Genomic DNA, 22,376 nt, shown 5'->3' with positions numbered 1-22,376 from the left:
CTGACGTGAAGACAGACTACTTTACTAAAATGGAGCTGATTTTTGTCTGTTAGGCAATCAATGTCGGTGGAGTGGGCGGATATACTGAACGCAGTAACATTAGAAAAGCGAGGCATAGTGTGCCTGTCACGCAAAACCCAGGGAAATTATACTTCATTTACTTCTCTAGTCTTCCGGTTTGGGAGGAGCCTGGTTATACCGTACATATATACATACATACATACACACATATATATATATATATATATATATATATATATATGTGTGCTTTTCCACTACATATTTATTTCAGTAAAAATAGCTATTGTAACACTTTAGTACTGTGCCGTGAGATTGTTTTTCTTTCTCCAAATCAAAATTTGCACCTGCACTAGTTAGCGATTGGAAAACACTAGTTTTGAAAATATTTTGTCAAAAAGCATGAGTCTCAATTGTTCATCAGGAAATCACGTTTATTCATAATATACATCATTAATATAATGTCAACTCTTCATGCGCACTTCAAAAGTGAGCAGGAAGATTTGCTCAGTCAGGTAGTCAAATCTCAAGTCGCGGTGTACATCTGTCATGGAATCTTTAGAATGTAGCAACTCTTTCTCCTGGGGAAAAAAAAGAAAATTATATTTAAATGAAAAATGAGTTATCTTTTAACACTCACCAAACAAGAGATGTACTTCCTCATCAGGCACAAAGAACGGAGGACCTGCAATGCAAATGTAGTCATAAATATTTTGTTTTACCAAAGGTCTACTGGTTTTAGCAGAGCTGACAGTACGGAATGTTATTGTTTCATTGTGCACTGCTGTGTGTATATCACTATCAATCATGTAGAAGAAAATAAAAAAAAAATGTAAAAAGCAGTTACCTTCATAAATTCCAGGACTATACAGTAATGTGTCCAAAAGGTATTTGCAGTCATTGGCCATCAAAGGAATGATTGCAGAAGAGTATCTGTGGAATTGTTTAGTGAGAATAGGACACATCAATGTTAAGTAGCTTTTTTTGTGCCACATTTCATTATATTGGCGGCACGTTGAGCGACTGGTTAGAGCGTCAGCCTCACAGTTCTGAGGACCCGGGTTCAATCCCCGGGCCCGACTGTGTGGAGTTTGCATGTTGTCCCCGTGCCTGCGTGGGTTTTCTCCGGGCACTCCGGTTTCCTTCCACATCCCAAAAACATGCATTAATTGGAGACTCTAAATTGCCCGTAGGCGTGACTGTGAGTGCGAATGGTTGTTTGTTTGTATGTGCCCTGCGATTGGCTGGCAACCAGCTCAGGGTGTACCCCGCCTCCTGCCCGATGACAGCTGGGATAGGCTCCAGCACGCCCGCGACCCTACTGAGGAGAAGCGGCTCAGAAAATGGATGGATGGATATACACACTCACTAGCCACAACATTTGATACACCTGCACATTCCTAAAATATCACACTGTCAGAGAGGAATTAATTGTATCACACCAGGAAATATTGATAGATTGTTGTGTTTCAGGCACTGCTTGTGCCTGATCTAATTATAGGCCAAAATTGCCACGATCTAAGGTTAGGGAAATGTTGATGCACAGCAATAATCCCTAAAGACGTATTTTAAGATTGGTGACAAAGATTTATCACTCAACGTGAAAAATACTGTAGAGGCAGCAGGGTGGGAATATCATGCGAGGCCAAATTTGAACCCAGGTCCTCAAATTTGGCCTCACCGATGTGAGGCCAAATGTGATCACATCTGCCTCACCTATGTGAGGCCAAACACATTTTCTACCCACTGCAGGATGAAGGCCTCTTCTGCATATATACTACTACGGCAGTTTGCAATTTGGTGTCAATGTATTCCGGTGTGTTCAATAATTTCATCTATCCATCTACCTTTGGGTCTTCGCTGTGGCCGTTTTGTGTCCAGTGGTATCCAATTGATAGTTTCTGTGGTCCACCTTTTTGTCAGCTCGTCGGGCAACGTGGCCAGCCCGTTTCCATTTAAGGCTATTTATTTATTTATTTTTCCAGACTATATTATATTATTATTTTTTATAATTGTGCATATGTGAATGGGTGAAGGAGTTTCTTTAACTGAAAGCACTTCGTTCAAAGGTGCTTTATGAAAATCAATCCATCTACTTGCATTGGTTTAGGAGGCAGCTCTGCCACATCTAATATGGCGGACGCGCTGATGTGTCGCATGATTCTCTCGTAATAAACTATTTACGTGTGAAGCCTTCGTTTTGAACTCACAATAACCTTTCAATTGTCACTAATCCTCGCAGATTAATCTCGTTTCTCAATTTCCTGCGTATCCAAAATAAGACAAAGTGAAAGCAAAGGGAAGGAAACAATTTAAAATGCAGATTACACATTTTAAACGCAGGGGGGAGCTAGATTCTTGAAAATGAAAATCACACTTTATCAATGTAAATATTACTACCACCTGGATATAAATATTACTAGCACCTGGAAACAACAATTCTTCAATGTTTAAAATCGTTATACACTTTTAAAAAAAGTAACTGATTTAACACATGGCTCGAACACATATAATAGATACATCTGCTAATCTAAAGTTAATGAATAATAAGCCCCTCTCATGCAACTAAATAAAAAGCCTTATGGCAAGGCATCTGAGTGTTTCTTTGTTGTTTGATATTAAGGTTATGGTTGCTCTATTTGTCGTATGCCCTTTTCCCTCACGAGCAGGACAACTTTAGCATACTAGTGACATTATGAAATGTCAGCTAGTCCTCAGATTTCCCTCACGAGTGACGTGGTTGTCCTGCTATCGTGTGAAAGTTGTTCTACTAGTGTGCAAAAATGTCATCAAGAAGTGGAAAGCAGTAGGGCGAAAACAGAACTTGTGAATTGTATGAGGACAAAGAACATAGTAGCCAAGATATCAAATAAATGCTCAAACAGCTTTTCATAATCATTCAAATACAGTACTTTATAACCCTTACATACTATTAATTTTTCAAGCACAGTAGTTTTATCCATTTTGACCATGGCCAAGAATATAGTCCAAATTATGAATGACAGAAATCCCCCGCTCTATCACGGTTCCCGCTTGATCCCAGATTTTTTTTTTAGTGAGGATGAGCGGCTCAGAGAATGGATGGATGGAAGGGTGTTTGTATTGTTTTAAAAGCGTTTAAAGACCTTTGGGGGAAAAAAAAGGTCAAAAACATCGATCTGGAAAGTAACCCCAGCGATTGAGGGGGCACTACTGTGCTGATCATTTTATAAATATATACATAGCCTGTCTGATAATAATATTAAATGAATGATTTATCCTTCAATCAATGTTTCAGAGAAAACAACGTTTTTATTTCAAATGTTTTATTTGTTACATTGCAGGTAGAGATCTTGCGCCTGTGTCAAGGCACCCTCTGACCTTTTTATGACTTCTGTTCCTATGAATCCAAATTCTCATGCTGTTTTACTGTCACTATTTGGAGATTTCACAGTGGGAAAAAAAAGATCAAACAGGTGCCTGTATGTATGGGAACCTGTGGAAATGTGGTGGAAACACACAGTTCTTGGATCTGTTTAAAGCTCGTTTTTGAATAAACCACTGTTGCTGTCGCATAAAAAAAGAAATGTTCACATTCATGGCATGTACAATTGCAAGATTCCCACCTTTGCCAACATTGTCTTGATACCATCATACAGTACCACACACTGGTAAATCTAAAATCCATTTTAGTAGTCATTTGTCGCAGAATATCAGACGTCAAAACGGGTCAAAGTCATGTTAAATAAATGTTTCAATGAAAAATAACATCCTTTTGTGATTATGAATGTATTTATTTATACAGAGTCGCGTGGCGTGCTACTGCCGCGATAGACATGTATAATGAATTGGGTCAGAGCCCACAGCTCCGGGTCACATCCAGAGGTGTTCGTGCGTGTTTTGAATTTTTTTGTGTAATTATTATTGTTTTTTTGTTTTGTTTTTTTTTGCCGTCGAGTCAAGACGTCGGAGGGGCGTCTGGACCAATCACAGGCGCCCGGGGGCGGGTCGCGAACGGCTACCGTTCGTGGATGTGGAAAATGGATCATTTTAAAGCTCATCTTCACCAATCGTGTCCCGACGAAGGGACCCGCGTTCGTATGCTGAATTCTTTGTCCAATGTTCGGACGTGACGTCCGAAGGGAAAATGACCCACTAGAGCTCGGTTCGCTACCCGGTAAGTGGAGGAAGTGGTATCTCGTGTGTGATTTCTGTTCCCCGTGTGTGGATGTTTGGCTGCTGTTCATATGCACCTCGATGTGATTGCACACTGTTGAAATGATTTTACATCACAGTAAGTTTGACATCTTTTCGGGTTTAAGCTGATTTGCATTCCTCTACCACACTGCCAACGCACTGCAATGGGCATTTATTTGCAAAGTGTATTCTCCAGCCTTATCAGCTATCCAAACAATGTATTGTTTGCAGATGCATCCCGGAATATTACTATGCACTCGTCAAATATGACGTCGACTTCCATTTCAACTCCAGGACAACACCTTGCTTTTTATTCACGCGTGAAAGTGGAGCAGCAGGGTGATGTGTGCTCCGAGATGCTGGAAATGGAAGAAGGTGAATGTGGGATCTGTGGGAGCATGTAGCTTATGTTTGCACAGTGCAAGCATTTTTGGCCGCAATCATAATACTCGAGTTGGGAGGTGAAGGCAGGGAAGACGGGGAGTTGATGTTTGGAGCATATAGAGATGCAGCTACAGACCGGTTAGCGCGCTCGTCCAACATGGACCTGCTGCTACTGCCACCTGATCTCAAGTAGGGTGTCACAGGTTTTAAACGTAGCGCTGTTCGCAGTACCATGCCCATATTGACTGTTGACACTCGGCACCAGATGGATCTCCTCTAACGACTGATGACTCACTCACTGTATAATAAAAACTCAAATAACGCAGGGAATACGTACAAGATATATATTTCAAAAAATATGATCTCCTTGTTCCCTGGGATCGGTACAGTGTGTCGTCCGCCTCTATGACCCGGGAAAAAAAAAAGAAAGAAAATGGAAGGATGGAGAAATTCTTCCCTCGCAGTTCAGAGGTCATGGGTTCAAATCCGGGATCCTGCCTTGCTGTGTAGGGTTTGCATGTTCTCCCCGTGCTTGCGTGGGTTTTCTCCGGGTGCTCCGGTTTCCTCCCATGCACGTTAGGTTAATCGAAGACTCTAAATTGGCCCTTGGTGTGAATGTGAGTATGAAGGATTGTTTGTTCATGTTTCTCAATATGTGCCCTGCAATGGTCTGGGTTCCAATCCAGGGTTTCACCCGTCTCTCGCCCGAAGTCATCTGGGAGAGGCTCCAGCACACCCGCAAGCCTAATGAGGATATGTGGTGTAGAAAATGGGTGGATTGATATTAACATGACTTTGATTAAATATATTCTGATATAATGCATATCAATAATAATATCTAATTCATAATAGATGACCGTGAAGCCCCACATACTCACGGTTCAGAATTCCCAGTTTTTATTTGGAACCTATCCTCCGTTACTTGCTGAAAACTCACCTAATTGCTGTTTTAGTACTCAGGCCACAGCAATAAAAAAATATTGCTTTGCCGCCATCTTGATGCTGAACTTTAGACAAAAGTGATCCATTGCCACTATCTCGCGGCATCTGTTGACAATTATAGCACAGAATAAACCTTTTATGGGGCATGTATTAAATGTGGTGTCCAGATTTTTATGTTTAGCATTTTGTGTTCTTAACAATGGTCAAAGATGGTATTGACTCCCTTAATTTTGACAAATATCGGAAATTTTGTGTCAAAAGGTAAGGGTAGATGAAACTAGAGTCTGCATTGGAATGGTGATGGTGCCAGGTGTCACAGTGTGGTTATCTATTTGTGGTTATTTATTTCTGAACCTATGCTTTCTAGTAATGTAGATTTGCACTCAGGCATACTTTAAGGGGTTCTGTCCCTCTTGTGGAGTTATAATTAGATACACCTCTAATACTTGCTGATATCCGTTGTTGTCGTCTTTGTAAAGGCATCGTTTTTACATTGGATCAACAAAAACTATCTTAAAGCAAAGATAGTATGTTAGAGGGAGCATAAAATACCCGCTTTTCGTTCACTGTGAATCTCAAAGCAACATACAATATGCCCTAATTATATTTGGCAACGAATTACAATTCACTCGTTGTGTGTTTTTGATGAGAAAAGACTTTCCTGGAATCAAGTGTTGTCATTATCTCGGATGCAGTGGAAGGGCTCTCACGGGAAGGCGGATCTTGACAGCCAGCCGTGCACAGACTCCCTCTGATTGATGAGATGTCTCTTTGGCTACGACAGCTCCTCATCTTAATGGGAATTTTACGTTCATATATTGTTTGGTAACACCCCTTCCCTTGTGGAACGAAGAGGCTCTTATCCTGGCCAAGTGTTCCCTAATATAGACTGACACTTGCTATTTACACAGCGAAAATGAATCCTTCTATAGCTTTAAGCCTTAGTGGCTCATTTGTGTGATTTTGATCCTTCCTATGTTTAAGGTCTTAAAGGACCTATTTAATACTGTTAATATTGGCACTTAGTTCTTCCATTGTTCTGGACGATGTCTGCACAAAATATTCCCCCAACATAGACTCAGTAGTAATTTTAGGCTTATTTTCTGATGACATGTTTGATTTTCTGCCAGATTTTGGCCCTCCCACATTTAAGTTAAAAAAACTGACCTGCTGACGTCAGCAACAGAATGACAAACACATTTTCTTATAATCGTTTGTGTCCTTGATGACTTCACAAATTGGTACTATTGGTTTGTCCCCACTTTGTGTGTTATTTTAACGCAATATTAAAGGTCCCATATTTTGGCTATCTTGACCTCCACAGAGCAACTCCCTAACATGGACTTAGTATTAGTATTAGTATTTCATTTAAAAAAGAACCTTGGTTTTGTCATGCGAGTGTCCAGAAAAGGCCCCTCTGACAGCTACTTCTGTTTGACCCAGTTTTGTATCCGCTTTGTCCATATTTGGGTAAGACCGCCCCCTTTCCTCTGATTGGTTGCCTCTATGGAGGAGACCCACTTGTGAGAGCACGCGTCTTTATGTTGACAGCCCTGGCTTGGGAGCGGAGAGGTAGGCGGAGATCTTCGTTAGTGGCGTAGATAAGCCTGAGAAATTCGAATGACCTGATTTCAATCCTCTCAACAGAAAAGCGTCTGCAACTCAGTAATGCGTGGACAATTTTAATTTATTACTGAGGCACCATAGAGCCAACATTACATACCAATATTAGAAAAAGTTGATTTGTTAAAATATGGCCCCTTTAACTCATTTAAAGTGGTGAAAATAGGGTTGAACAAATCTATAAATACTCTTGAATGCTCGAAATGTCTGAGATGTGTTGCAAAACTCCACCTATTTCCTCATTCTGTGGAAGCCGTGCAACGTAATTGTCGTCTATATTGAAGGTCTGGATGTTTTTTTAGACAATGAGTGAAAATAGTGAGGTTAAATACATTTTAGTAGGGTTGTTTTGTTCCAATCGATCGCTCTAATGCTTCGTTGCAAAAGGAAGCCGCATTAGCCATTTAGGTAAGTGCGGGCAAATTAATTTCTCTCAAACACACAGGCTTAATCAACTTGTATTGATTTCATTCCTCATGGCTCTAAGACCTTTGAAAAAGAATTTGGAAAGATCTGCTTTTGCTCAGTTAAAGCAGTTTTGTATGGTTGGTGATGTGCTGTCTGGTGCTGTCGCTGTGTTCGTACAATTTAAATCAATGACAGCGGAATACATTTGTGATTTTTGAGCATATTAAATTAGTGATTGAACATAATTTTGAGTGCTGTTGTGTTGAAGTGAGTGTGTCATGTTATATGACAGCAATCTTCTTTTCCTTTCGGCTTGTCTCGTTAGGGGTCGCCACAGTGTGTCATCATTTTCCATGTAAGCCTATCTCCTGCATCCTCCTCTCTAGCACCAACTGCCCTCATGTCTTCCCTCACTACATCCATCAACCCTATCTTTGGTGGTCCTCTAGCTCTCTTGCCTGGCAGCTCCATCCTTCTATCAATATACTCATTCGTCTCCTCTGGATGTGTCTAAACCATCGAAGTCTGCTCTCTCTAACTTTGTGTCCAGAACCTCTAATACCAACTTCAACAAAGCGGTGTTTGAGACTCAAGCTAGATATTATTATTTTCCTGAGAAGTTGTCATTTTGGAGGTGGATGGATTCTGCAAGAGAGCGATGATATATAAAATATGAGTAAATACTGCCACTTTATTTGATAATACAGTATATAAGATATGGTGGCTTATCGATTTTGATAAAGCAAAAGGGGCGGTCCTCGGGCAGTTAGTTATTTACCGCTTGCTCCAAAACGGATTACTATTGGGAGAAAAAAAAAAAAAGTTTCATTTTCTTGAGCAAAAAATACATAAAGAGAACTTAATGAAATATAGGCCATCTGGACGCAATAGGTCCTTTTAAGGTGGAAAGTGAAGGCTTTAAGAATATTATAATCCCCTCACTGGCTGCAACAGTAAGTACGCCTTCACTTTCTAATGAGACGAAATACAAGAGCTGTGTTGAAGATTTTGGCTGTTAAAAAATAATATTATTCACTATTGAAGAGGTGACAATGATGATGACAAATAAATTAGGTGACAAAATACCTTTCTGACTAAGTCAATGGAAACTGAACCATTTTTGTGTAGGCAATTTTTTGTTTACACTCTTTATTCTGGATGTCAAATGTAATATTACCCCATGAGGCATCCAGGGAATGTGATATTTCTTATCATCAGAAAATGAAAATATTCTCTATCAATTGCGTCTAATATTATTTTGTCTGGCGGCACGGTGACCGACTGGTTAGAGCGTCAGCCTCACAGTTCTGAGGACCCGGGTTCAATCCCCGCCCCGCCTGTGTGGAGTTTGCATGTTCTCCCCGTGCCTGCGTGGGTTTTCTCCGGGCACTCCGGTTTCCTCCCACATCCCAAAAACATGCATTAATTGGAGACTCTAAATTGCCCGTAGGCATGACTGTGAGTGTGAATGGTTGTTTGTTTCTATGTGCCCTGCGATTGGCTGGCAACCAGTTCAAGGGTGTACCCCGCCTCCTGCCCGATGACAGCTGGGATAGGCTCCAGCACGGCCCGCGACCCAAGTGAGGAGAAGCGGCTCAGAAAATGGATGGATGGATTATTTTGTCTTGTGTGTCGTCCTTGATTTTATTTTATTTTGTAATCATTTTCCATCCACGATATTTGTGAACAACTCATCGAATCTCTATTTATTTTCTTATTATCACAGCGACTTGACTCTACTGATGTGTAGGTGCGATTGTTTGTAGGTCGATGTAATTAAGGTTATGTGCCACGGCTGCACAGATAAGATGAGCTGCATGTTTGATGAGCTCTTCTTGGAGCTGTTGTGTTTGTTGACATTTGGGCACTGTGTCTTTTCTCGGCTTTTATGTTTGGTGTATGCTCAGAGCTGATTGTCAGGACAAATCCTGGTCCTCTGCGATACAGCTCGCTGCACAGTTGCTGCAGTGCTGTTTTATCCGGTGTGTTAACAGCATGGACAATTTCATTGAGGTGGCAGAGCCACGCTTAAGATCGTTTGTGCTCGTCTTGTACGATGTTTTAATTAGCCCCTGTGGCGTTGAAGTGTAGCATATTGTTCAGTCTTAATTCGTCAACCTCAGCTTGTAATTAGGATGAGCACAATTGGGAAAACAGTTATATTGAAGGGGGGCATCCTGTTAACGTCATATCCATTTTTCAGAGCCACTCAGGCCTATGCCTACATGGAGCAGGTATGGAAATATAAGTTAGTACATACAGGAAGTCAAAATGGAAGAGTATATGGACTTTGTGAAAATTGTATAGCTTCACAGCTTTGCCTCGTCTTGACTTTCTACAAGACTTTGGAATTGAGCCAAATCTGATTCCAAAAAGCAAAAAAGTCAAACTGATAATGAAAGGGCTGTTACTTGTTCCATACAGTGTACAGTATATTAAGCTCTTGAGAGGTGTGCTGTTTCCTTCTATTGGTGAAAATATGTCTTGAAAGAATCAGCAATTAATTACTTTTGTAGCCAATTGGCCGTGTTTATTATCATTATTTGACACGTGTGGGTGGAAACGGGGTATCTCGCAGGGTAAAGAACAAACACAAACTAGAACACAGTATGAAATACTCCAATTGTTGACCTTTATTAAATGTCTTTAACCAAAGCAGGTGGTTTGGTCTTTGCTTCGAAACCCAGCCCCATAAAAAGAAACTTTCTCTGGAACATCGTGCAACTCAGCAATCTGCGTGAATACTTTTGATCTTACTTGTGACAGATTCTGTGCAGTATTTACATAGGCTACCAATTTGGGCACCTCTGCAATTACTCTACTCAGTCCAGTTGCCCTTTAGTTCCCTGCACTACTGTCACATTTGAGGCCTTTAATCATAGCGTTTAATTTTAGCCGAGCCGAGCCACAAAATTTGTGTTTTTCTTCAGTACACCTCATTTCGCCGAAGTAATACATCGGCAGATCTTAGCCAATAAAAACACAGTGCCAGATGTGTGTTTAAATTGAGTTTGGGCACACATTCAGCCAACGCAGAGTCACCTAAACGCCTGCTGCTATTTGACAATGGTATGAGTCATGCTGTTTTTAGGTGTAACGACCCAAGATTTAGGACCGCTACGGTAGGTTTCCATCACTCAGATGGAGTCTCTGAGGCAGGGGTGTCAAACCTGCTTTCAACACGGGCCTCATCGTTGTTATGGTAGCCCTCAGGGGGCTAAAAACCTTTTTTTCTTCGTTTGAAGTTAAATGTTCGGTTGACATTGGTTACAATCAAACAAAATGCCAAGTAATCTGGTTTTGTGTAAACTGAACTGATTTAATGAAATTTAAAATGAAACATCTTAAATCTTTTCATTTTAGGAAAGTGCAACGTCAGTAGTTAGTTTTCTCTTTAGGAAATGAACCAGTATGAATTATGCTATAAAAACACTACTAATGGCGTTTAAAAAAAGAAAAAAAGTTTAAACTTTATATGAAGAGCCTGCCAGTGGCTGTTTAAATGCAGCTGGAAGTTGCATTTGAACTGTTATAATATATTTTTAGTGGTTTAGTAATGGTTATTATTTTTTTTAAACATTTGGGTAGCCATGAGAAGCTCGTAAGGACTGTATTTGTTTGAAAACTATGCGTGTAGCTAGAGCGCGAGGCCATTCCACTTCTCGTCTCTTGCTTATGTTCTGCATGGGAATAAAACACCTTTTGTATGAATTTGAGTACAGACTGAGAGCCAGGCCTTCTCGTCCAGCATCCGTGTGACCTCACAAATACGCTTCTTGAAGAGTGGTCATAAATCCCCTACACACACTCCTAAACCTTGTGGAAAGCCTTTTCAGAAGAATTGAAGCTGTTGTCGTGGTAAAGGGTGGACCGACGTCGTATTAAACTCTATTGATTAAGAAGGGAATGTCACTCCAAATCGTATGTGAGTCAAGGCAGGTGAGCGAATACTAAATCAATCTATCTATCTATCTGTCTATCTGTCTGTCTGTCTGTCTGTCTACAGTAGCTACAGTATCGATCACCTTTTCCTTATTTCAGTTAATAATGGTCGGTATATCGTGTATGAAGCGGTACAATTTGATGCTGATCCCATTTACGATTGGCTTTGGCGGAGGAATGTGCTAATCTATATCCGACACCTACAGAAAACATGTGAACACCAAACAAACATGAAAAGAGAGTAAGACCTGAAGGGTGAGATAAAGGGGAGAGATTGGATTCAGCCTCCACCTGTGAAATATTCATCATGAACGGCATTGGCACCATTCTCCACCCATATCACATTGACGAGAAAGAGCAATGCTTTACAATGTCATTCAGGAATACATATTACATATGAATAATTTAAATGACTTAGTGGAATTCTCTGTATGAGAAAATGTACAATTTCTCCCCAACGCTCACCTCACCTTGAACTCCTTCTTCCCACCTTCACGGCTCCACGCAATTTATTGAGCCTTGTGGCTCGTCCTCCAGTGCTTGTCACCACCGTAATGGTCCGTGATTGATGTGTGACCCGCAGACCTCTGCCGCTACTTAGAGCCAGATACTTGAGGGCATCCATAAGTGCATCTGTCCTTGCTAATTTGCAACCCCAAGGTACTCACACTAAGGCATTTTCACTTCTTCGTCATTGCTGCATTTTTAAGAAGCACGTACTTTTGGACTTCCAGTGGCTTGATTGAGAATGGATTTTTACATTGTTTTATGATCACCTGTATATCCGCCATCACATTTTAGTTGTTAGTTGTGAATTATTGATAACTATGTTATGGTATCCCATGTCTATTTTTGCAACTGTTTGCTGATTGAAAAGAAATGCACTTGAAATTAAAAAAACAACAACAACCTTGCACTGTCGTGTGTTTGGATGGAAGTGTGTGGTGCATGCATGTTCGCACAGAAATACACTTCTTAGGAATTAATGTATTTCCATACTAACTTGTGTGCCGAATTGAGCGCCACGTCCACTTCAACTTCAAAGGAGCTAAACACTGTGATTCGTTTGACTTGTTTATATGCTCCAACAAATATGGAACAGCAGCAGTTGAAAATATATCAGGAATGACAACTATGCCAAAGCCCTGAGTTTGAAAGATCAGAGAATATGGTGGTTTGGATACAGTGTGTACTGTATAATATACCTACCATTCTTATTCCTTCATTAAATGAATGAATGCATAAATATACGTATATATAGTATACTGTACACCATTCAAAGGACACATTTGAATAGGGATGGGTCATGCCAAACATTGAAATCAATACTGATCATTTTTTTATGACAGTGACACCATGAATTCATCCATCCATCCATTTTCTGAGCCGCTTCTCCTCACTGGGGTCGCGGGCGTGCTGGACCCTATCCCAGCTGTCATCGGGCAGGAGGCGGGGTTGGCTGGGAACCCTGAACTGGTTGCCAGCCAATACCTACGGGCAATTTAGAGTCCCCAATTAAGGCATGTTTTTGGGATGTGGGAGGAAACCGGAGTGCCCGGAGAAAACCCACGCAGGCACGGGGAGAACATGCAAACTCCACACAGGCGGGGCCGGGGATTGAACCCGGGTCCTCAGAACTGTGAGGCTGACGCTCTAACCAGTCGTCCACCGTGCCGCCCCACCATGAATTGTATTTAAAAAAAAAAAAAAACAACAGTCAAGCTTTCATTTTTACCTTTCTCGGTTTTCACGTTGCACTGGACATGTGACATGGGCAGTATCCACTATTCAGACAAATGTTAAATACATCTTTGTCTTTTATTTATACACATGATATATGGAAACATGAATGAAGCCTAAATGTCATCTTTGGTAGGTCTTAAAGAAATTGTAGATGTTTAAATTTCCTCTGGGTACTTTGTCCTGGTCTCCTGCTATGAGGCTTCGCCGTTTACCCAAGCGTTCAGCTTTCAAGATACTTTCAGGACTTTAGTAAGGTATTGATACTAATTTAAACCACCAAAAGCATCAAAGTATCAAAACTGTCATGTTGATAGGCCCATCCATCTAGCTCCGAGCAATAGATATCAAAAGTCACATATAGAAGCAAATGCGTGGATAAGCTTATGTCACATTTTATCCTTGTCCTTTTTGATGCAAAGTATAATTTATCATTTTGTTTTCGAGAGTATTCACAGCCGTTGTTGGCAATAGCTGCTTCATTCATATCAGACAAGGTATGATTTATCCTAGTTGCTCGCACGGTGTGGCCGCCATCACTTCTTGGCTGGAGTAATAAGGAATGTGAATGAGTGGTAGAGGACGTGGGCAGGTGAGTCCTGAAAGCTGCCTTTGTGTGGAAGCTGGCAGGAGGAACACTATCCACTACTGTGAGCTCCCCAAAACACACACAGACACACACACGCAAAATGAACATGTACTGTACATTTAGAGTACAAGGCATAGACAAAAATGTTAACCGTTAAAAATTTAACATAAAGGGGGATGGTAATAGAGTTTTCCTTCTTCTCTCCCATACTTTCATTTAAGATGCTAAACACCTTTTTTCCCCACTCCACCTCAACTCCAGTCTGTGTCATGGAGCTTAGTAATTAACGCCACATTTCTAAGCACAAATGGGAACATTTTTATCAGGTAAAACACAAATGGAAGAGATCCTGACTGCATCTTTAGTCATTTCTGAAACATACTATAATGGTATTTACATCAGTGTTTTATTGAAGATTTCATTCATAATTCATAATTAATTTCAATGTTTATATATATATATATATATATATATATATATATATAAAATCTGTTGTCGTTTTTTTTTTTTTAAACTCTCTGATCGGTGATCGGCCCCAAAAACCCTGATCGTGTAAAGCCTAGTTTGTCATCATTTGGGTCACGGATGAGCTGAGCCTAACCTTGACTTTGGACGAGAGACTGGGTACACCCTGGATTAGTTGCCAGCCAATCGCAGGGCAAATAGAAGAACAAGCGTTAACACTCACATTCACACCTATGGACAATTTCAAATCTTCAATTCATCTAACATACTTCGGGAATGTGGGGAATAAGTACCCAAAGAAAAAACACACTTACACACGGATAACATGCAAACTCCAACACAGGTAGGCTCGAGCTAATGTTCGAAACCTGATCCTCAGAACTGTGAGGCAGATGTGTTGACCACACGTTCACCGTGCTACTGGGGAAAAACACATTTAAATTAAAATCAAAAGAAAAAATATGTTCATGTGGACAAATTCTAAATGTCTGGTGGACAAAGTCTCAATGTTCTCCTGAGTGACTGCCATTTGGTTTCATTAAACTTAATGTGAGTTTCTGTTACACAAATGAAAAGGTCTCTGTATGGTTGAGGAGTGGTGACTTGCTGAGTACTGATCTGTATTCTTGTTTGTTTGCTTCTCCATAGGAGGGGCCTGCCGACAGCAATTGCGCCAGGCATCATGAGGCAGCAGCAAGCTTGGCCGGCGAGAGCGAAGAAGTCGCCCTTCATTACTGTCGAGCAGGCTGCGCCGGGGAAGAAACACAGCAGAAGCAACGCATTCCACAACCGAGACGGGTGAACACTGGCATCTGAGGGTTGACAACAAATGGGAAAGACATTCAGATACTGTTTGAGGGGAGACAGTAACTTGGACTGTGTCATCCTAAATGGCAAAGGGGACTGGGCCACACTTGAAGGAGGCAGTGATGTCCCTCTTAACACATTGCCCCCCTTTAGAAGCTCCTTGTTAGAAGTCACTAGGCCGGCTCGTGCCCCTGTGAGGCTTCGAAGCTGAGGGGTAAAGGAGAAGAAAAAACGAGGACAAGTGAGCAACAGACCAGAGGAAAAAAAAGACCGCGGCAGGCCCTCATGCAGGCGCGTAAGAAATATGTTCTGCTGGGCTTGTGTATGTTCTGCTGGCTGGTTCTCTTTTACTTCGGTAGGGGAGTCCACCTACCTGTACGTCTGCTCCGCATGCTGACAGGCCAGCAGGGTGAGGTAGTGCGACCCTGGCCCAACTGGACCGACCGGGCCTTCCTGCCCTGCTATGCGCACCTGAATGAGCTCCAGACAGACCCCGGGACGTCTGAATCGCCCCGCCAGCGCCGACAAGCCTGGTCTGTTATTTATAAGGACAGCCACTGCCGCATGGAGACTTGTTTTGACTTTTCGCGGTGTCGGCATAGAGGAAGAGAAGGGTTCAGGGTGTATGTATATCCCTCGGAGAAAAACGATCATGTCTCCGAAAGCTACAAAAAGATCTTGACATCTATAGCTGAGTCACGATACTACACATCAGATCCGCGTGAAGCGTGTTTGTTTGTGCTTGGGATAGACACCCTGGACAGAGACCAGCTATCAGGACAGTTTGTGCCCAATGTGGATGAACGTATTCGGGGTTACCCTCTTTGGAATGATGGGCGCAATCACCTGATCTTCAACCTTTACTCGGGTACATGGCCCAACTACACAGAGGACCTAGGTTTCAACATAGGTCAGGCCATCTTGGCCAGAGCCAGCCTCAATACAGAACATTTCAGGCCGGGTTTTGACATCTCCATCCCGCTCTTTTCAAAGGAGCACCCGCAGAAAGGTGGTGAACGAGGCTGGTTGGTCAGGAACACAACCCCGCCACGGAGGAAGTACCTGCTGATGTTCAAAGGGAAGCGTTATCTCACAGGCATCGGCTCAGACACCCGAAACGCGCTCCATCACATCCACAATGGGAAGGACATTGTGTCACTGACAACATGCCGTCACGGGAAGGACTGGGAAAAGCATAAAGATGCCCGTTGTGACCATGACAACCTGGAATATGAGAGGTAAGACAAGGGATCAGGGTAGCTTTGCTCAGCAGTTATTTTCTAGAAAAAAACTGTTTGTTCTAAACCAGTTGATGTTTTATTTGTTTGACTTACTCCCAACTTCCATGATGTTTATTGGTAGATTTTGCATCACAACAAACCTACAATTTAATTCTATAGCCTGCACTGCTTATTGTGTGTCTTTTTCTGACGTTTTATAGCTGTTTTTGAGATCAAGAATTTCATAAACAGAAGAGGAAGTTTATATTCTGATTCCTTTTAAATACTTCATTTAAATTATTATATTCACTAAAAACACACATTTTCATAGCTCATTACACAAATGTCTAGCATCCTTATTTATTTTAGTTATGTCTACTGTAATTCAGATATGTTCCACAGCCTTATTTTAATCTTTTCCGATCATATCCTAATGTTTGCCGCATATAATTATTGAACAGAGTGCTAATTATATAGGGGATAGACTGCTAATAAAATCGTACACTTTAAGACATCCCATCTGTTCTCGCCTACTCTCTTAACCTAAACTAAAAATAATAATAATAATAATAAAATTCAAGTGCTGACAGCACTGCTCATTAGAAAGTCTGCGCCTTACTGTTCAGAGACTGATGACGAGAGTCCCGAAGATGGTTGGAAGTGACTCTGTTAGGAGTTTGAGCGATAGCATTGTGTGTGGAACTCTAGTGTTTTAACAATTGTAAGTTATTAATTGACAAAACAAATTAAGACGTGACATAATACCATTCCTTTAGACTAGAGTTTGTTTTGCATTGGCAATGGTGGCTATAACTGATTCATTTAAATGTCCCTCGCTATGCTGGTGTTGGTCAAAGGTTAACCATAATTGGTGTTGCTGCCTTTTGCAAATAGTTGATGGCGGTTGGTGGTAAATCTCCCAAATCTATGCATTTGAAACAATTAGTTATTTTTAAATATTATTTTCAGATTAATATTTGAAAAATACCTTCACCAAATAACTAATCCTAATTTCAATGACTAACTGTCAGTGTTAAATTCAATTTTAATCTCAAATTACCAAATATTAAAGATGTGTTTTGTTTTTTTAAACATCTTTTGGTGCATATCTGTGGGTGCGCTATGGTTTAATAACGTCTGATGAATTCTTGTCAGTACTTTGATTTGCTTTGAGTAGGAAGTAAGTGGGAACCCTGACTTTGCAGGGTGTTACAATGATCTTCCCCAAATAGGGTTTTGAAAATGTCTGAATTCCCAGTTTTCTGGAAAGCAGTAAATGTGTCTGATTAGGACATGCCACATGCATCTAATCAATCATCGGTATTGAAAAGGATCTGAATTAAATAAGCTTGATGAAAACGACTTGAAAGAAGTGCCTTTTAAAGCTCACCTCACCATCAAATTTATGGTGAATTTCCATAAACTAAAAATATAGGAAATTTTCTTGAATTATTTTAAACAATTGAGATGGTTTGGCTGGTGGTCTATGATAATTTTTTTCCCCCCTGTGTCATTTCACATTATTACACACAACTTAATTTCTGATCTTATTTGTTCTACTTTCTTTGTACTGTACTGTATGTATGGATTACTTGGGTTGTTCACAACATCTGGTGAAATGTTCATGTCAATAGCACCTTTGGAAATATATTTAATGAAAAACATGGTAACGCATTAAATACTTATTTCAGCCGCTGTATAACTGAGTGTACGAATACAATTTACCCTGGAATGGCAGTTAGTAGGTGTCTCCAGCTACACTCCTTCAGGACTTGTTTACTTTGGGGATGGGCAGCAAACTGATGGAATTGCTTAAAGTGCAATGAATGAGCTCATTTATTCCACCTTGCCCGTTATTGAGACACTGCAGTGGCGTTGGGATGGAGCAGATAGAAGAACACCGGAGTTAGTTGTGGCTGTCTCATGTGGAAGTTTAGTAGATGTGTGAATGAGGGACGTGATGTGGCAATACAGAAATATCTGGAGAATTTCTTTTTGTCACTCATTTGTTTGAATCCTCGTGAAACTGAGAGGAAGAGTGTGAAGGAGGGATGTCTGCAAGGGGAGGGAAAGCGTGAGGTTCTCAGGTGCACTTTGTTTTATCTTCATTTTACAGTTAATTTACTTCACGGCCCAAAAGTGTACAGTTTGTTCCTAAAGGCTTCTTTATACTCGCGCGGACAGTGACCGCGCTGATGTCTCTGCAGCTGTCCAACGCGTAGTTTGCCTTTATATTCGAGCGCAACCCATGCGCGCTGTTTTAAAAGTGCGCTGCAGTTCTCCTACAAGTCGGGGGTGTCGCTACGGCTGGTATTGGATGGGAAACCACAGGGTGGAGTTCCCTCTGCATTTTTTTTTTTGCCATTTCCGGTAGCCGTTTTTACTTTCCTTTCAGTAACAAGGAACAAAGCAACAACAATGCCGACCAAGATGACCAGATGATACGTTTAATTATGCTTCAAAATCGATCGGGATGGCGGCGATGTAGATTGTATGTAGAACCAATGGGAACGCTGGTACGTCATCACAGCATGGGACTAAAACGGACCAATCACGAGAGATAATCTCCGCGGCGTTCGACGCGCAGCAACTATTTTTGTCGGGTACGCGGCAAGCTACGCAGAGGTGTTGCGCGGGGCAATTCGTTGGTCACGTGATCCAATGCAGGCGTTGTCGGCCGCGGGAGTATAAAGAGGCCTTAAGTCTTAATGACGACACTAACCTTTGAGGGGACCATGCCACTGACATTCCATTGTACCCCTAAGGATACCACGATGTCCTTTTTATTACTGTAAGAGTGTATTGGCTATTTCTCCTTTCTTCTACCGATCAGCTACCTATCGAAAACTAAAAGAACAAACAAAACACATACGTATAATCACTGCTATTCTTGCCAAGAGCTTTGCATGTGTCACAGTTAATGAGGCTCTTAGAAGGTGGTAACAGGTTAATGAGCGCATGCATCTGCTCCGCCGGCAGATTAGTCTGGAGGGACCGGGACAAGGAAAGGAGAAGTGGGAGTGGTTGCCAAGGGACAAGGGAACAAGCAAGGGGGTGGAGGCTAGGGAGATGGTGATGTAGATTGAAATGGACAAATCAATTTCATAAAATCAGATTGGGTATTGATTTTAATCAATAAGTTTTGTGCTCATCAAAATAGGTAATTTTTTATGCAATCCAGCTAGGTTACAAACAATCTAGCAAATGACAATACAAATATAATGTCTGAAGTGCAAGTAATGGCATTTATAGTAACTCATTCACTGCCACCCTTCTCAATTAACATGGATATTTGACTTCTAAAGCCGTAAATGGCAGTGAATGTGTTAAAGGTGATTTATGTGTATTAACTTACGCTAAGAGGTTCTTGCTGCTGGATTAGGGCTCAAAGAAACACCCCCCCCCATCCATCCATCCATCCATCCATCCATTTTCTGAGCCGCTTATCCTCACAAGGTTTGCGGGAGTGCTGGAGCCTATCCCAGCTATCATTGGGCAGGAAGCGCCAATCGCAGGGCGCATAGAAACAAACAACCATTCGCACTCACATTCACACCTACGGGGCAATTTAGAGTTGTCAGTTAACCTACCATGCATGTTTTTGGGATGTGGGAAGAAACCGGAGTGCCCGGAGAAAACCCACACGGACACAGGGAGAACATGCTAACTCCACACAGGCAGGGCCAAGATTTGAACCCCGGTCCTCAGAACTGTGAGGCAGACGCTCTAACCATTCGTTGACCGTGCCGCCAGAAACCCCCCTCCCCAGTTATAGAAAATAAAAACATAAAAAATCGGTGTATATAATTGTTGTAAATGCCATTTATTGTGACCAAAGGATGAAATTGGGAATGTGAGTGTGTGTCCAAGACAAGTATGTGTGTGTGCGTGCATGCATGCGTGTGTTCATGGATTATGGATGATAGTAGAGTGTTAAATATATTTTAGAAGTTATCATTTATTTGCTTAGCTTGCATTAGTATTATGGACAATTTTTAGAAAGAAAGATGTCTCTCCTTCAAGAAGATGACTCAGCATCATCCGATAGAAGGGCGCCTTGACCAAGGACGTGATCGGATGTGGTCGGGGACGTGACAGGTGTTGGTCTGGTCCCATGTTTTGTGTTGTGTCCGTGAGAAAGGCACACGATGATAAATCCCAACGATACTGTTGCGAAAGGGGCTAACAAAACAACGTGATAATCGGCGAACCAATAACGAGTGACCCATTTGGACCCTCGACCGTAGGTTTCCCATGATTTATGTTGTTTCTTAGTGGTTAGAACATTATGTCTTGTAAAACCCTCCTATTTTCAAATAAATGTAGGAGCGACGGGGGAGATTGTTTAGAGCGTGTTGAGAGGCTGTAACCTGAACAATCTCCCATGCGCCCTCCTCATGAGAAAAAGAAACCAGCGTCTTCATTCCTTTTGTGTCTCTTTTTTATTATGTTGGGTGAGATAAATCCACCAAGAGAAAACAGTGCAAGTAGTAGGAAAGAGACAAATTAGAGGTAGGACAGTGTGGTACCTAAGGCATCAAGGACAGGAGGGAAGAACGGGAGGATGTCATGTGATAAAGATATCACAAAAAAAGTGAAAAATAACTGATGGTTTCTTCTTCAAGGGAATGCAAGAATGAGTTGGGGCAGAAGGGTGACAAAGATGGAGAACCGTGGTTAATAAAAGCAATTGGAGGAGAAGGGGGACTTGAAGCACGAGAGAAGCTGCGCTGCAACCTAACGGCCTAGTTTACTTCACTTTGGAGGATTCTCTAAGAAAGTGAAGAAAAGCATACGTTGTACAGTGAATGCAAATGAGCGGGAGTGGGGGATAACAGAAGAGGGGGTTGGGGGTGTTAACTGAGATACTCAGAAGATGCCAAAGGAGAGAGTGAGAGTTCAGTTTGGACCTACAACTGATTGAGCAAGTGATAGAAGGTAGATTAAAAAGACATCAGAATCATCTTTATTTGCCAAGTATGTCTAAAAAACACACAAGGAATTTGTCTCCGGTAATTGGACCTGCTCTAGTACAACAACAGACAGTCAATTGACATAGTTGACATTGACATACTTTTAACACATAAAGACATTGATAAAAAAAAAAAAACAGTCACTGAGCAATAAAGGTTTGCTAGTTATCTGGTAATGCCGGTACATTTTTAATTTATTTTTTGACAATTGTGCAAAAAGATGCAGTCCTCTAACACTTAGAGCAGTTCGAATGACTAATATTGCAATAGTCCGGTGCAATGACCATTGTGCAAAGGGCGCCGAGACTTCAAGCGAGTAGTACGATAATCTGGAACAATGTTGATTGTGCAAATGTTGCAGATACTCCTCAAACAGTGTGCAAATGGAGCAGATGCTACTCTGGCATGAGTGGCCATTATTGGTCAACAACAGATATGCAAATAGTGCAGCGTGGTGAGACAACAACAGTGAGTGCACGAGTAATGTATAATTGGCCTGACTGAAATGTGACAACAAACCCAAGACAAAATATTCCCAGCATGTTGAAATTGAATTGTAGGTTAGGTGTTTAAGAAGTTGATTGCAAGAAGAAAGAAGCTGTTGGAATGTCTGCTAGTTCTAGTTTGCATTGATCGGTAGCGCCTACCTGAGGGAAGGAGCCGGAAGAGCTGGTGACCGGGATGTGGAGGGTCCGAGAGGATTTTGCACGCTCTTGTCTTAGTTCTGGCAGCGTGCAAATCCTCAAGGGTGGGTAGGGGGGTACCGACAATCCTTTCACAGTTTTGATGCTCTGTTGGAGTCGGAGTTTCTCCCTTTTTGTAGCAGCACCAAACCAGACTGTGATGGAAGAACACAGGACTGATTCAATGACTGCTGTGTAGAACTGTCTCAGCAGCTCCCGTGGCAGGCCGTGCTTCCTCAGAAGCCGCAGGAAGTACATCCTCTGCTGGGCCTTTTTGAGGACGGTATTTTCCCTGGTAGGACAGTCGATGTGCTGCTTGTATTTAGGGAGTTCGTGGTTGAGTTTAGCTTTGTTAAAGTCCCTGAGAATAATGAGGGGTGAGTCCGGTGATTTTTTTTTTTCAATT

The 22,376-nt window shown here is 41.5% G+C and overlaps 1 protein-coding gene across 1 annotated transcript in view; it reads left to right on the top strand.

Moving 5' to 3' along the window:
* Positions 1–4,026: 4,026 nt before the first annotated feature.
* ext1c (exostoses (multiple) 1c) overlaps positions 4,027–22,376 on the top strand; it is a 72,459-nt gene continuing 54,109 nt past the window's right edge. The window contains exons 1-2 of the mRNA XM_061665237.1: positions 4,027–4,174; positions 14,936–16,332. Coding sequence (XP_061521221.1) covers positions 15,380–16,332 — 953 coding nt within the window. The 5' untranslated portion in view covers positions 4,027–4,174; positions 14,936–15,379. The remainder of the gene's footprint in view (positions 4,175–14,935; positions 16,333–22,376) is intronic.

Source organism: Phycodurus eques, chromosome 20 (assembly GCF_024500275.1).
Source record: "Phycodurus eques isolate BA_2022a chromosome 20, UOR_Pequ_1.1, whole genome shotgun sequence".
Classification (NCBI taxonomy): domain Eukaryota; kingdom Metazoa; phylum Chordata; class Actinopteri; order Syngnathiformes; family Syngnathidae; genus Phycodurus; species Phycodurus eques.
The sequence above is the reverse complement of the archived record's forward strand: the minus strand, read 5'-3'. Positions and strand labels throughout refer to the sequence as shown.